Consider the following 16,058-nt stretch of genomic DNA (forward strand, 5'->3'; position numbering starts at 1 on the left):
GAACAAAGAGGAAAATAACCATCAGGATTGTTATAGGCGCAAAGTTCAAAAGCCAGCATCTGTGATGGTATGGGGGTGCATTAGTGCCCAAGGCATGGGTAACTTACACATCTGTGAAGGCACCATTAATGCTGAAAAGTCCATACAGGTTTTGGAACAACATGTGTTGTCATCCATGTAACACTATCATGGACACCACTGCTTATTTCAGCAAAAAAATGCCAAGCCACATGTTACAACAGCGTGGCTTCGTAGTAAAGGAGTGCGGGTACTTTCCTGGCCCGCCTGCAGTCCAGACCTGTCTCCCATGGAAAATGTGTGGCGCATTATGAAGCTTAAAATACGACAGCCGAGACCCCGGACTGTTGAACGACTGAAGCTCTACATAAAACAAGAATGGCAAAGAATTCCACTTTCAAAGCTTCAACAATTAGTTTTCTCAGTTCCCAAACGTTTATTGAGTGTTGTAAAAAAAAAAAAAAAAAAAGGCGACGTAACACAGTGGTGAACATGCCCTTTCCCAACTACTTTGGCACGTGTTGCAGCCAAGAAAGTCTAAGTTAATTATTATTTGCAAAAAAAAATTAAGTTTATTAGTTTGAACATCAAATATATTGTCTTTGTAGTGCATTCAATTGAATTTGGGTTGAAAATGATTTGCAAATCATTGTATTCCGTTTATATTTGCATCTAACACAATTTCCCAACTCATATGGAAACGGGTTTGTAATCGGATTTTTGATCGCATTCATTTAGTATTTAGAATGCATAAAAAAATAACATCCATTGTCTTGTCCCTCATAATGATTGTGAACGATATGCAAAAATTTTAAGAAGTGCAGTTCCCCAATTAATGTATTTTTATAATGATGTTCATTTATTTCACATAAAATATATCATTAAAATATTCCTTAGATGAAGTATGCATTGAGTATTGAGCAGCCTCTCCCCCATGCACCTTCAGCGGTAAAAAAATTAAATGAAAATGGTGTCAATGTAGATGCATTGCAGGACTGCTCGTGAAATGCCCATAAAAAGTGGTAGATCTCTTCTGCATGTTTGAAAACATAGCAAAAAGCCACAGGTAGGAGAGCATGATAACATAAATGTGCAGTATATAAGAGTCTTTCCATGGTCATACCCTGAATAGTACAAGCAAAATCCTCTTTTAAATAACGTGTTCTGCATCACTTTAAAATTGTAAACAGACACATGCGACCTAATTGTACACGCTGTTTTACAGATTGCTCTGGCTATTTAGCGTGAGGTATTTGGATCTTAGTAAATCAGGCCTTTAGCTATCAGCCAAATTTAATGAAAAAGGAAATAGTTCTGGAGCATGAGTTAGCAGCATGTCCACATGGTGCCCCTCAGATGCCTGCCTGTTTGCTGAATTTTCTTTTGTTTTCCCCCTTTTACTATTATAATCCTTTCTGTTTTGATTTTCTTTCTCCTGCCTTTTCTTTTTCTTGTCATTTTCCTTTCCTTCTCTTTCTCCATCTTCACATTCTCTCTTCTTCTCTTTCGCCTCCTCAATTTTCTCATTGTCTTTCGTCTTGATCACACTGAAACACCATAAATATGTATTTCATATTTTCTCTTGGAAAATTATAACTTTATTCTCCAGGAAAAACTTGTCATTTTGGAATTTGCAACAAAACAAAAAAAAAATTTTTAGAAGCTAACTTTTATTCTGACTTAAAAGGAAAAGTTATACAACATTATTGCTTTTAATACAACAGAGGAAAGGAAACAGAAGCTCAGAACATTCAGTGGCATTCTCCCATCCCATTAATAAGATCACATCTCAAGAAACAACAGAAGACTAATTAACGGACAACATAATCAATATGCTAAACAGTAGTTAGATGAAACCAAGTGTTATTTTTTTTCTTGTGCTAAAGTCCATAAAAAGACAAAAGATCTTTAAAAAAAAAAAAAAATGAAGTACATAAAAGTTTGTCTTTGCACATAAACAGTAAAACTAATTAAAGTAAGCGATTCGAGTCGTAAAAGATTACAATCACAACAATAAACTGCTTTCTTTCTCTCGCTCTCTTCACTTTGCTGCAAGCGCTGACCTTGGCAGACCTTGTCTTGTTTTTTTGACATGCATTGAATGGATTTCTAATGCATACAGAGCACAGCGAGCATCTTTCTGCAACACATTGCTGCTAGTCAATTGCAATCCGCCTCACCTCCTCCCCCTCTTCCAGTCTGCTTTCTGTGCTTGGAAGGCTTAAAGTCAATCCTTGCACGCACGCATTTTAAGTGGGAGAATTTGCACAATCGGTGGCTGACGAAATACTTTTTTGCCCCACTGTATATGCACAGTATACAATGACTGTATGTTAGTCATTGAGGGAAGTTTATGGGCTGCACACAACAATCAGGTAGGACACGTCGTGAGAATGTGAAGAATTAGCAGTAAAAGTAGTGGAAATAAAAGTAATACTGCTCATAGAGATGATCAATTCCAATTGGATTGCTTTTTTTTTTTTTTGCTCCATTTTAGTGAGATTGATGAATCAATACAATATTTATGATGGATTCACATGAAAAGCTAGTGGGATTTTTCTGTCTACCTTGTTTTAAGGGACACATCACCTACAGTGTGAAGAGGGTTTTTTGTTTTTTTTTTACAATTTACTGCTATAAATCTTTAAAAATATAGCCGAACTTTGAAAGCCAATTGTTGTCTTTTTAACTCATGGAAATAAAGCATATAAAAATAATCTGTTCCGGGGTCAAACTGGCCGTCATTAAAAACTTTAACTGTGCAGGCGATCTTGAATCATGTTAACATGCTTTAGGAAAACAACAATTAAACATTATTTGAACAGTTTTGGAGGAACTCTAAGGGCTTGTACTTTAACTATTATTCTTATTTTGTATCTCAACAATGTCATTGCAACACTTTGTTATACCTTTTAACATTTACGCTGGTCAAAGATCTTCCATATGACAGGACCGCTCTGCAAAAAGGCAAATCAAAGATCCCTGACATGCCACAGTGCTTTACTGATTTTAAAGATACGTTAAAATACAAGTCAAAGATCCTCCATATGACAGGAATGCTCTGCTGTTTGTATGGGTCTTCTCCTGGAAATACGCCCCAGGGATCAATGAATTACTTTCTATTCTATTCTAAATATCCTTTATGTGACAGGAGTGCTCTTGTTTTCAAATTTATTTTGTCAAAAAAGCGAATCAATGATCTTCAATTTTACAGAAGGCCGCTGTTTTTAAAAATGTTCTGTCAAAAATGCAAACCAAAGATCCACTATACGCCAGAAATTATCTGCTTTTTTAATTGATCTTCTGTCAAAAACGTGAGTCAATGATCATCTATATAACAGGAGTGCCCTGCTGCTTTTAAAGATATTTTTCAAAAATCATTGGTCAAAGATCCTCTATATGACAAGAGTGCTCTGCTTTTTTTGAGCATCTTTCTTCAAAAACGTGAGTCAAAGATCCTTTCTATGGCAGGAGTGCTGTGCTGTTGTTAAGAATCTTTCGTCAAAAACCCTTTACATGACAGGAGTGCTCTGCTGTTTTTAAAGAGCTTTTTCAAAAAATCTTCGGTCAAAGATACTTTCTATGACAGGAGTGCTCTGCTGTTTTAAGGATCTTCTATATGATAAGAGTACAATGTGTTTTTTGGGAATCTTCTGTAAAAGTGTTACTCGCTTTTAAGTTTTGAACTGGGCGACGTCGCCAATGAAGTCGCCTAATGTCCGCCAAGAAAAAGCTAAAACACAAAGACAATAATATTTCAACTGAGAGGTCTCACTCCAGATATCCCCAAAAAAATATACGTGTACTTTACTAGTCTAATTGTTATATTGTTATTAATAGAAGTGAGGCTGTGAATAAACAGCCTCACTTTCGCTTGTTAACATCAAAGTAATTCATCCTTCTACGAGAGGTCTCACGCCATACGATATTCGTGGTCTGTTTCAGCACTGTTTGACTTTAGAGGTTCTGCTGTATAAAAGATGTTTCTTAATAATAAGATCAAAACTTACTGATTGCGGTTCGAAGTACGAATAACCTATAATAAAAGTATGACGTAAATAATGTAAAAACCGTGGTAACCGTACGCAGTATGTATGAAATATAAGACACAGTAATACATGTACAAACTAGTAAACGTACGCACTAGTAAATGTATATGTAGTAAAAGTACACAGTAGTTATTACATGTACACAGTAGTACATGTATGAAATGTAGTATGTTGTAATAGATACTGTAGTAAACGTACAAAGTAACACAGGTACGGACTGTAGTAAACGTACGCCGTACTACACGTATAAAAGGTTGTAGGCAGTAATAAAAGTAATTTTTATGCAGCTTTAAGGTTCATTCTGTCCCTGAAAGACTTCCTTACTCGGCTCCTGCTTGCATCAGTTGGACCGCCAACATGACCGCCTCTTTCAAAGCCACGTTCACCTGAGTCCCGTTGGCTCAGGTGATGGGGCGGAGCCTTGCCACGGTCTTCCAGAACGCCCAACGGAGCATTCTTGCGGCCGAGCGCCGGCGCGCCCCCGTAGTTGTTCCGCTGGAGCTGCTGGATGATGGCGGAGAACTTGGCGTCCAAGGACGGTCGGCCCGTTTTGGTCTTGGGGCGCAGCGTGATGGGGTTCTCCTTCTCCCGGTGGGAGAAAGGAGGACAAGGGGGTCTGTCAGGGCGAGAAGGAGGAGGGGCGTGACTCGTGGGAGGGGGCGGGGCACGACGCTTCTTTCCGCTATTGGGGGCGGAGCTGGAGGTGGCCTTAGGGCTAGAGAAAGGGGTGGAGGTTTGACATAGTGATGGACCATTCCTCTTCTGCACCACCATTGAGTGGCAGCCATCAAACAGAGTGGACCAATCAGCAGCCTGCGTCTGCTCTTCCTGGCCAATCAGGAAGCGTCCTTCTGTCTTCTCAATTCTGTTGTGGATGATGTCTGTGATGCGCTCAAACCTCCCGGGAGAATTTATACCTGCATACAAACACTCACTTTTATGTCGGATATACACTTTTAATATTTACATCATAATGATTTTAATAATGCAGTTTAGTTTAGTTTCGTTTAGTTTATTAAGGATCCCCATTAGACTACACCGCAGTGGAGACTATTCTTCCTGGGGTCCAGGCAAAAAACATCACACAATCACAAAAGATTAAAATTCAGTACAACATGTAATAATACAAAAATAGCAACAGTAATAACAGTCGAAAATTGCATAAAAATATTAATGATAGGCTGATGGATATATGAATATTTTTTTTAATAGTATGAATAAAGTTCATTATTTTACACTTTAAAAAAATAATATCAAAATTGATGATGTTAACAATGTTTAATATTGTTGTTGGTCAAATGACAGATTTACTGTATGTGACAAATACAAAAAACATTTTAAATAATAATTTCTGGATGAATATCAATAAATTAACAATAGCTAAGTCATATTAGAATTCCAAAAATGTCAAAACAAAAGATGGAAGCGACTCATGTGACACAAATCCCTCATTGAATTTAAAAGATATGATGCACTGTACAACTTACTAGAGGTCTTCTAGTACTTTCTATGAATCAACAATGGTCAAATCTCCATTGAATGTTCCTCCTCTGCTTAATTCAATCTCACTTTCCATGTACTCACTCAGCTCGTTGTAAACACAGTCCGCTTCCTTGTTGAGGAAGAGCGAGGGTTTCCATGGCGACGCAACCTCTATTTTCATAAGCTGTTTGCAGCAGTGCAGCCACTCACCTGGTGGGCAACACACAGCAGAAATTAATTTATAGAATATGGGTTTTTGTTCCTGACATGGCCACACTTTGCTACCTGCATTAAGGAAGCAATACCCCTCACATCCAGCAGATAACAGTGGTTTCCGTTTTTGCTTCCCCTCTGATGATTCTAATGTTTAATTTACGATTACATTTACATTTTTAAACAGTAATTACTAAGTCATTTAAGACAGTAAAGTTTCCTCTATACAAAAACACCATTTGAGAAACTCACTTTGATCGTAAAGGTGCTGCTGGAGGGCCTCCTGCCATTCATAAAGCTCCTCTTCAGTGTCAGCTGTGAAGACCACAGTGTGAGTTCCCTCTGAGTAACAATTGATGATGGACAGACTTATGCTCCTCCTGCCCGCTGACTCCTTCTCCATCAGTTGGATTCGAGTGTCCTGCAGAAACCCAGGAAAATTCACGCAATCCTCAAGATTTTCAAGTAAGTATAGTAGACAAAAAAAAAAATGTATTTCACAGTTGTAAAATTCTGGTCATGATTTCCCCAAAAATTATTCATAATTTTAATTATTAAAAATATAAGATTGGAACAAAAAAAGTTGTAAAAGTCAGATTATGTCTGGAAAAAAAATATATGTATTTTTCACAAGAAAAAATGGAGAACAGGGTATTCGGGGCGGGGGAGGTTTTAATTATCTTTTTTTAATACATAAAATGGAAGTAATAAGGTAACATTTCTCACAGAGTAAATTCAGGAAATTTATTAAAAAAAGGCCTAAATTATAAAAAAAAAAAATCTTACTTTTAATTTTAAAATGTTAAGTCTGACTATTTCTGTTAAAAAAAACATAAAGGCAGTAATATGATTTTTTTTTTAAAATACAGCGTAAATTCAGGATATTTGTTTGAAAAAGGCCTGAATTATCAAGAGAGAAAAAACCTTGCCGTGAGGTAAAAAGTTGTAATTTTGCAAATAAGGTTAGAATATTTCTGTAAAAAAGATATAAATATTTGAGGGGAAAAGAAACTTTGGAAGGAAAACTATTATTTCTACTGAAAAAGTTTTCCAGAGGAAAAATAGCAGAATGGAGAAAAATGGTAGTGGGAGGGGGAAAAAAAAGTATTATTTCTACAAAACAAAGTCAGGATATTTCAGGAAAACAAAAAGGTAAAATTTTTACATGAAAAAACTACTGACCGAATTGAGAAAAAATGGTATTGGCAGAAAAAAAGTTGTAATTTTAATAAAGGTTGGGTTGTTTTTTTGAAAAAAGGTTGAAATTGGCAATGGGAAGAAACCGTTTTGGTAGGAAAATAGCTCTAATCTTACTAAATGAAGTTAGGATATTTCTGTGAAAAAAGGGTGCATTGTACATGAAAAATGGCAAAATGAAGAATAAAATGGTATTGGCAGAAAAAAGTTGTAATTTTACAAAATAAAATCAGAATATTTCTGTATAAAGTTCTAAATAATTTTTTTACAATGGAAATATCAAAAGGTAAAATTGTTATTCGAAGGGAAAAATAGTTTTAGTTTTACAAAATAAAGTCCATCGAAAGTCAAACTTTTACAATAAAGAAATGGCAGAATGGAAGAAAAAATATAGAATTTTTTCATAAAAAGTGAAGATATGCGGATGTCATTTATAATGCTGTCATAGAGGAATAACTGTATACCTTGTTAACTTTAAAGGAATGCGTAAAAAAGGCATGGCAGAGTTAAGTGAAAATAGTAATCAGGTGCAAGTCCTTGAAGCAACACAAAGTAATCAATTTAGAACACTTCCTATTAATCTCTAATTAAATTAGGTGTTTTTTCCCCATCACACTGCTTTAAATGTGGCTTTGTCATTTTAATCAACAAGCTCAAGTGAGCATGAAATGAAAAGCAGCGTGTCCAAAGTGAAGGTGACCGACTACACTATGCTACATTACATTGCACTACAACATTACATTGCACTACACTGCATTACACTACACATTACATTGCACTACATCACATAACACTACAATACACCACATTACACAACACTACAATACACTACTACACATTAAACAACACTACATTACACAAAATTACATTACACCACACTTCATTACATCACAATACAATACAATACACTACATTACATTACACTACACTACAACACATTACAATACACTACACCAGATTAGCCTACACTACATAACACCACACTTCACATTACACTACATCACAATACGCTACATTACACAACATCACAATACACTACACCACATTACAATACACTACATCACAATACACTACACCACATTACCCTAAACAACATTACACTACATTAAACTATGCTACATTACACTACGCCACATTACACTACACATTACATTACACTAATTACACAACATCACAATACACTACACCACATCACACTACACTACATTACAATACACTACATCACAATACACAACACATTACACTACATTACAATACACCACATTACACTACACTAAAGTCATCTTCTCACCTTGTTGACTGCCAGGCTAAGTGTGGGCTGCAGTTTAGCTTCAATCTCCTCTGGGCTGAAGTAGCATGACAAGGAGGCGGCGCTCAACACGCAGTAGAGTCTGCAGCAGCGCTGGAGGCCCTCAACGCTTTGCTGGGCACACAAACACAGACTGTTAGGATAGGATAGGATAGGATAGGATAGGATAGGATAGAAAAGACTTGTTAGATTTTAGGGATTAAAGAAGAAGAAGAAGCAGCAACGTCTACAACAGGTGACGTTACCTTCTGATTGAGATAGCCTGCCATGACACGCTGCGTCATACATGCAGGCTGGGCCACCAAGCGGCAACACAGATTGCCGTAAAGTGGAAGCCAGGACGACCAATCAGCTGAAAGTGATGGAAAAATGGTGGTGAAATGCAGATGAAACAACATAATGTAGATCCAAGACAGCACAAAGATCTGAATGTAAGACAATATTTTTACCTGGAAAGATCTCTGTATAAGCCAGGATTTCAGGCTTTTTTGTCTTTATTCTAAAAAGAAGCTGGTCTTGAAAGACCAGAAACTAAATGGTCAGTGTTATATTTGATGTCTACAGATTTATAAATGTAAAACAAAAAGTGACGCCCAGCAATTTTTTTGCAAGCCAATTTTTTTCCTGTCACACACAATTAAGTGATCAGTCTTTATAATGTCTTTAAATGTAGGTCTCTAAAAAACACTGGGTGTCTTGTGTTCAAGCTTTTCTCCCCGTAATTTAAACACACCTATGTCTAATCTTTTTGGAAGTGTCTTTTATTCAAGGACTACAGATTTTCACATGCGGACAAACTTGTGGTGCCACACAACTTCTCTCCAAGCCAGTAGAGCTTAACTTCTCGTCAATCACACAAACTAGTGACCAGTCTTTAAAAAAAATACCCAATGTCAACATCACAGTCTACAGATTTGCGCATACAGACCAATGGGTGGTGCCAAAAGTTCCTTCCCGAGCCAGTCAGAATTTTCTTCCTGTCACTCACACACTGAATACCCGTCTTTTTTTTTACTTTTAAAAAAGACGTGGTGTCTTATATTCAAGGTCCACAGATTTGCACATGCAGACCAACAGGTGGTGACAAACAAGCCCCCCCCAGCCAGTCCGAGTTTTTCTTCCAGTCACTTACACGCATTGGTGATTAGTCTTTTTTTGTCTTTAAAAATGCGGATTTCACAAAAATGTGATGTCTTATATTACAGGTGTACTGATATGCACATGCAGACCAACAGGCGGTGGTAAACAACTTATCTCCAAGCCTGTCAGAGCTTTTCTTCCAGTCACTCACGCACAGTGATGACCAGTATGTTTTAGCTGTTTGAAAATGCTGATTTTGCAAAAAATGTGCTGTCTTAGATTTGAGGGCATGCAGACAAACTTGTGGTGCAAAACAACTTCTCTCCAAGCCAGTTTGAGCTTTTCTTTTTGTTAATCACACAAACAAGTGACCAGTCTTTTTTTCGCTATAAAATATTATGCTTTTAAAGAATACCTAATATCAATATTCACGGTCTACAGATTTACACATTCAGACAAGCAACTTCTCTCCAAAACAGTCAGAGCTTTTTTTGGAGTCACTCACACGCACAGATTACCCGTCTTTTTTTTTTTTTTTTTGCTTTAGAAATGTGGCTGTTAAAAAAGACATGTCTCAAATTCAAGATCTACGATTTGCACGTGGTGCCAAACGACTTCTCCAAAGCAGTCAGAGCTTTTCTTCCCGTCACTCACACACACACTGATGATCAGTCTTTTTTTGTCTTTGAAAATGCATTGTTTTTTTAAAAAGAACGTCCTGTGTTATATTTAAGGTCTCCATATTTGCACATGCAGACATACAGGTGATGCCAAACATGTTCTCCACAAGCCAGTCAGCGCTTTTATTCTTGTCAGTCATACACATTAGTGTTCAGTCCTTTTTTGTCTAAAAAAAATGCGGATCTTGAAAAAGAGGGATTGTCTTATATTCAAGGCCTACAAATCAATACAAGCAGACCAACAGGTGGCGCCAAACAGCTTTTTCCTAAATGAGTCAGAGCTTTTTCTTTCCCTCACTCACACACACATTTTGATTTTGTCTTATAACTTTTTGGGGAAAATGGCATTTATAATCTCATGTCAGTCGATAGAAAGACTGGGTCAGTTTTATCATGCTTGTGCTATGTTGTACCATCACTTCATAACAACAATGCTTTCACTGCCTGACTTGTTTACGAAATCCTTCAGTTTACTCTTTTCCATCAAGATAAGCATGGAATGTTGGTGTAAAACCACATATGCATTTGGTTGACATCCCAAAGCCTCAACAGTAGAAAGTAAGACCTTATAAACATTTCATGACAGGGTATATTTCTGTTTTCTTACCATTTAGCAGCACAACGAGCGAGATGGATTGAAAGCTGCTTTCAGCCTCAGGCAGTCGCATGGTGGAGTAGGCCAGTAGGTTGTACTTAGCTCCTCTGGAACACCACACATATAATACAGAGTTTAGCTGAATAATGCATCACAACAGCCACATATGTACGTATGTATACAAGTATACGTTAAAGAGTAATGAAGAGGCATCACAGATAGCACCTCCCCTTGTTTGCTTTTTGTCAAATCCTCGTCTCATAACACCAAACATATGTTAAAGCATATTTTAAGTCTCCTGTTGCCGTCTTTTGTTTAAAAACTTGTTGAGCGAGCAGGCATCACAATACACAAATTGTTCAACTGGCGACTCATTGTCATGTTTAGCTCCCAGCACACTGCTAAAGTGGGTTTCACGCAACACAATATAAGGTAAAACAATCCAACATACGCAGGCACTGGGTTGTATTGTAGGAAAGTGTCAGGGTCGGGACTGTCCAGCAGGGGGCAGAGCTTCTTGCCGGCTGTCTTCCCAAAAGAGTTCCGGAGCTTTTTGGCCAGCTTTCTCGGAGTGTTTACTAAAGTCAGCTCCTCGTCAACGGCACAGCTCCACAGCTCCACCCTCAGCTCAAACTGAGGTACTGCATCGTTGCTATCATAGAGAAGAACAGTTAGGATCAATTTAAAAAATAAACCATATTTTAGTTTATTAATTTTACATAAAATTAATTTTTTAATGTGTTAAAAGGCATTCGTGAATACTCTACTACAACCTCTCCTAATGCAAAAAATATGAAACAATCATGAATTTGGTATTTTTTTACTTAAAAGATGTTTATCATTTTTTTAACGTATAATTTTTTGCAAAATCTGAGCCTTTCTTGCAAAAATTGCAAGTTTTGTATTTTTTCTTAACACATTGCTTTATTTCAGTATATTGTTTTTTTAAATATATGATTATCAAATTATCAAAAAGACATACATACTACATTGTAAAATAAGAACAACAATTTTTATATTGAAATAAAAAAAATTACAACCAATAAAATTACTTAACACCTTTTTACTGCAAAAAAGAATGGCAAATGTTGTATTTAACAGGAAATGAAAATAAATTGATAGTACAATAGTAGGAATTTGGTTTAGTATAGGAAAAATAGCTATATAATAAACCCTTCTTTACTGTTGTTAATTGGTTCCAGTCCTCACTAAAGTAAAAACTCAAATATTGTCATAATTAAAGCATAAATTGTTTTTTAAAGAAATTCTAAATATGTGTTCTAACATTAGGAGATCCCTCTAGACATGAAATAACCCCCACATAGTCAAATTTCCACTCTTATAATTCAATATAGTAATGCTGCCGGAGGCTGAGTAAGTGCACTCTGATTGGTTTGGTCTCATATTGTGGCCAATATTGCTGAGGGTGGATATTTTTAGTGCCTTTGGCCTTTTTTATGTTTGAAAATGCTTAACGTCAAAGTGCAGTGTTGCAAGGGAGGACTGTATTTTTAAAACAATACGTGCACAATTTAAAGGCAAGTGAGTGGCGGACAAAAAAACTTAACTAGCTCGCAAAAGTTCATGATGGTAAAAAGACAAAATAAAGGATGTATTATATTTTTGACAATAACTTACAAAAAATGTTAATCTCATGAAGTACTTACAAGATGGTGACTTCCTCAAAGCAGACGTCAGTGATGGATCTGTCCACTATTATGATCTTGGTGTCAAACACCTGAGAGCCCATCTTCATCAGACAGAACAGAGCCACTCGCCGCGAACCTAAAAAATATGAACACGGTGTCGATGTACGAATGGAAGCAGAACGACGAAAAACTCACTTCCTCTGTTGTTAAAGTGATCCTGATCCTTCCACATTAATGGAATACGAATACCTGCAACAGAGAAAAGTAAATTTTACCAAATACAAACGCTACACATTTATAGTTGATTTCAAGATTTATTTTTTTCTGTTCTTGACTTTTTTGACTCACCAGACAGAGCGATTGTTGCTCGACAAGGCACGCGCTCCTCTGAAAGCCTGCAATGTCATTTTAAGTGTCATAGTATGATAACTGCTTTATTGTAATGAAATAACACTTAGTCATTAAAGAAGCGGTTGACAACATCCAAGTATGTATAATATAATCATTTATGGGTTCCAGCAATATACAGCTTTAGCCAACAATAGATACTGTCGACACATCTTCATCTAGGTCACTGGTCTCTTATGGGGAATAAGGATGTACTAATGTGTATTTGCAGGAATTGTAAACCATTATATTTACTTACCTCTCTCTCATATGATGCAGATGCTGCTCCTTCTCCATCTGACCAATGTACGCCTTGATCCTGGCGTTGCAGGTAAGCAGGTTCTTAGAGGCGTTGAGGATCTGCTCTCTCTTGCTGGAAGCCATCAGCAGCTTATAGGCGCCGTCTCGCATCCGCACCTCAAAGTCCAGCTTGTCTTGAATTTTGGCGTTCTTGCAACAAGACGGAGTACAATGACTGAAGTCTCTCTTTCACTTATGCAAAACTATTCAAATCTTCAATAACTTATACCTGTGTTGATTTGCGTTGTTTAGTTGCGAAGAGTGCTGAAAGGCGTATAAGTAGTTGCATGTCCAAAATGCTTGTATTTATTTGTTTAGTTCCATTTTAACACTGGGAAGTTTGCAACAGTTTGAATGACAACAAAGGTAAGTTGAAGTCTTATAAATGCATGTAGTGTAGTCTTATAAATAAATGTCCCGTCAGATATGAATTTTGCACTATGACTGAAATTAGTGCATATACAATTGGTTCTGGGGTTTCTAAAAGTGGTCATTATTGTCCATACTACAAAACCCGTTTCCATATGAGTTGGGAAATTGTGTTAGATGTAAATATAAACGGAATACAATGATTTGCAAATCATTTTCAACCCATATTCAGTTGAATATGCTACAAAGACAACATATTTAAAGTTCAAACTGATAAACTTTTTTTTTTGCAAATAATCATTAACTTTAGAATTTGATACCAGCAACACATGACAAAGAAGTTGGGAAAGGTGGCAATAAATACTAATAAAGTTGAGAAATGCTCATCAAACACTTATATGGAACATCCCACAGGTGTGCAGGCTAATTGGGAACAGTTGGGTGCCATGATAGGGTATAAAAGCAGCTTCCATGAAATGCTACTGTGAGTAAATCACAAACAAGGATGGGGCGAGGGTCAACAATTTGTAAACAAATTGTCAAACAGTTTTAAAACAACATTTCTCAACGAGTTATTGAAAGGAATTTAGGGATTTTACCATCTACGGTCCGTAAAATCATCAAAAGATTCAGAGAATCTGGAGAAATCACTGCACGTAAGAGATGATATTACGGACTTTTGATCCCTCAGGCAGTACTGAATCAAAAAACGACATCAGAGTGTAAAGGATATCATCCCCTTGGGCTCAGGAACACTTCATAAAACCACTGCCAGTAACTACAGTTTGTATCGCTACATCTGTAAGTGCAAGTTAAAACTCTACTATGCAAAGCCAAACCCATTCATCAACAATATCCTGAAACGCCGCCGGCTTGGCTGGGCCGGAACTCACCAAAGATGGACTGATGCAAAGTGGAAAGGTTCTGTGGTCTGACGAGTCCACATTTCAAATTATATTTGGAAACAGAGGACGTGGTGTCCTCCAGAACACAGAGGAAAATAACCATCCGGATTGTTATAGGCGCAAAGTTCAAAAGCCAGCATCTGTGATGGTATGGGGGCGTATTAGTGCCCAAGGCATGGGTAACTTACACATCTGTAAAGGCACCTTTAATGCTGAATGGTCCATACAGGTTTTGGAGCAACATATGTTGTCATCCACGCAACGTTATCATGGACGCCCATCCTTATTTCAGCAAGACAAGTGTTAAAATAGCGTGGCGAGTGCGGGTACTTTCCTGGCCCGCCTGCAGTCCAGACCTGTCTTCCATCAAAAATGTGTGGCGCATTATGAAGCGTAAAATACTACAGCGGAGACCCTGGACTGTAAAACGACTGAAGCTCTACATTAAACAAGAATGGGAAAGAATTCCACTTTCAAAGCTTCAACAATTATTTTCTTCAGTTCCCAAACTTTTATTGAGTGTTGTTAAAAGAAAAGGTGATGTAACACAGTGGTGAACATTTCCTTTCCCAACTACTTTGGCACGTGTTGCAGCAATGAAATTGTAAGTTAATTATTATTTGCAAAAAAAAAAGAAATGTTTATGAGTTTGAAAATCGAATATCTTGTCTTTGTAGTGCATTCAATTGAATATGGATTGAAAAGGATTTGCAAATCATTGTATTCTGTTTATATTTACATCTAACACAATTTCTCCACTCATATGGAAACGGGGTTTGTAGTAACTCAATGCACCTGCTGGTCATTTTAATCCGTCACAACCAAATGTGAACATCCCCCGGACATTTATTTTTATGATTTGGTGTGCTTTTATAGACAATTACCAGTGTGTGTGTAATCTTGCAAAATGACAACTTTGAATGCACACAGGTTTGAATTTAAACAACTGAGTAACAAGTGGGTATAGTTGCCCTATTGAATTACAGGCGTTAGCTTGCAGTGTAGATTAGTTATCATAAATCCGAATTCGTAACATTTAATAGAATTAAACACAGACGTAACTATTATTTGCATTGTTACATTGAACTTTGGACTGGGCGTCACTCCAAGCTGTCAGCAACACGACGGGAAAGTAAAAACACCTATCCTTACCTCTGTGTGCTGGAATAAGGCACTCTGTCGTATTTTCTTCCGTTTAATCTCCATGGCCACCGCTGAACTACCCGACATTAAAAGGCTGGAGTTCGCGTTTCGTTTAGAATTTTGAACGTCCCGCTGGTCCGCCATGTTGTTTTTCATTCGCCGAAGCGCATTCCGGCGACGACCACTTCAAATGGTTAGGAGCGCTCGATGAACGTTACCTGGTCACCCGAAGTGTCAACAAGGTTCTAACCAAAGAGGCGTTTCATTACAACTTAAAAAAAATAACTGCTGTGTTTCTTACCGTTACTTGAGTAAAACACATTTAGGTTTTCAATTATCCATTGTGATATTTTGTAGGTTCCACTATAAAATCACTGCAGTCATCCCGACAAATAAAATTAAACAGAAGCCAACTTAAAACTCGACCTAATAGTGTTTGGAAAATATTTCGATCTTAGTTAAAAGTATTAGCATCTAATGTTACCAACTGAGACTGCTTCAAATGATCAGTTCATAACATTGACGACAAACAACACAATCCGCCCCTATGCCGGTACGTACAAGTCACATAACCAAGCGTTTTTAATTGGGGCTGGTTTTACGTCGTGACGTCAAAGTGCCAAATAAAACAGGCGTAAGTGTATTTTTCTTTTTTTGTAATTTTTTTCTTATTTGAGATTTT

At 37.1% G+C, this 16,058-nt stretch overlaps 1 protein-coding gene across 1 annotated transcript; it reads right to left on the reverse strand.

Annotated features, from left to right (window-relative positions):
- Positions 1–1,711: 1,711 nt before the first annotated feature.
- Positions 1,712–15,916, reverse strand: LOC133559434 (rhotekin-2-like). The gene is made up of 12 exons (XM_061911186.1): positions 15,386–15,916; positions 12,919–13,109; positions 12,621–12,667; positions 12,468–12,521; positions 12,291–12,408; positions 11,075–11,275; positions 10,636–10,730; positions 8,514–8,620; positions 8,251–8,382; positions 6,015–6,183; positions 5,652–5,759; positions 1,712–4,984 (listed from the first exon to the last, which is right to left on the reverse strand). The coding sequence occupies exons 1-12, from the start codon at positions 15,530–15,532 to the stop codon at positions 4,347–4,349; spliced, it is 2,007 nt and encodes a 668-aa protein (XP_061767170.1). The 5' UTR covers positions 15,533–15,916; the 3' UTR covers positions 1,712–4,346.
- Positions 15,917–16,058: the final 142 nt, after the last annotated feature.

The sequence above is a fragment of the Nerophis ophidion genome, linkage group LG09, assembly GCF_033978795.1.
Source record: "Nerophis ophidion isolate RoL-2023_Sa linkage group LG09, RoL_Noph_v1.0, whole genome shotgun sequence".
NCBI classification, from domain to species: Eukaryota; Metazoa; Chordata; class Actinopteri; order Syngnathiformes; family Syngnathidae; genus Nerophis; species Nerophis ophidion.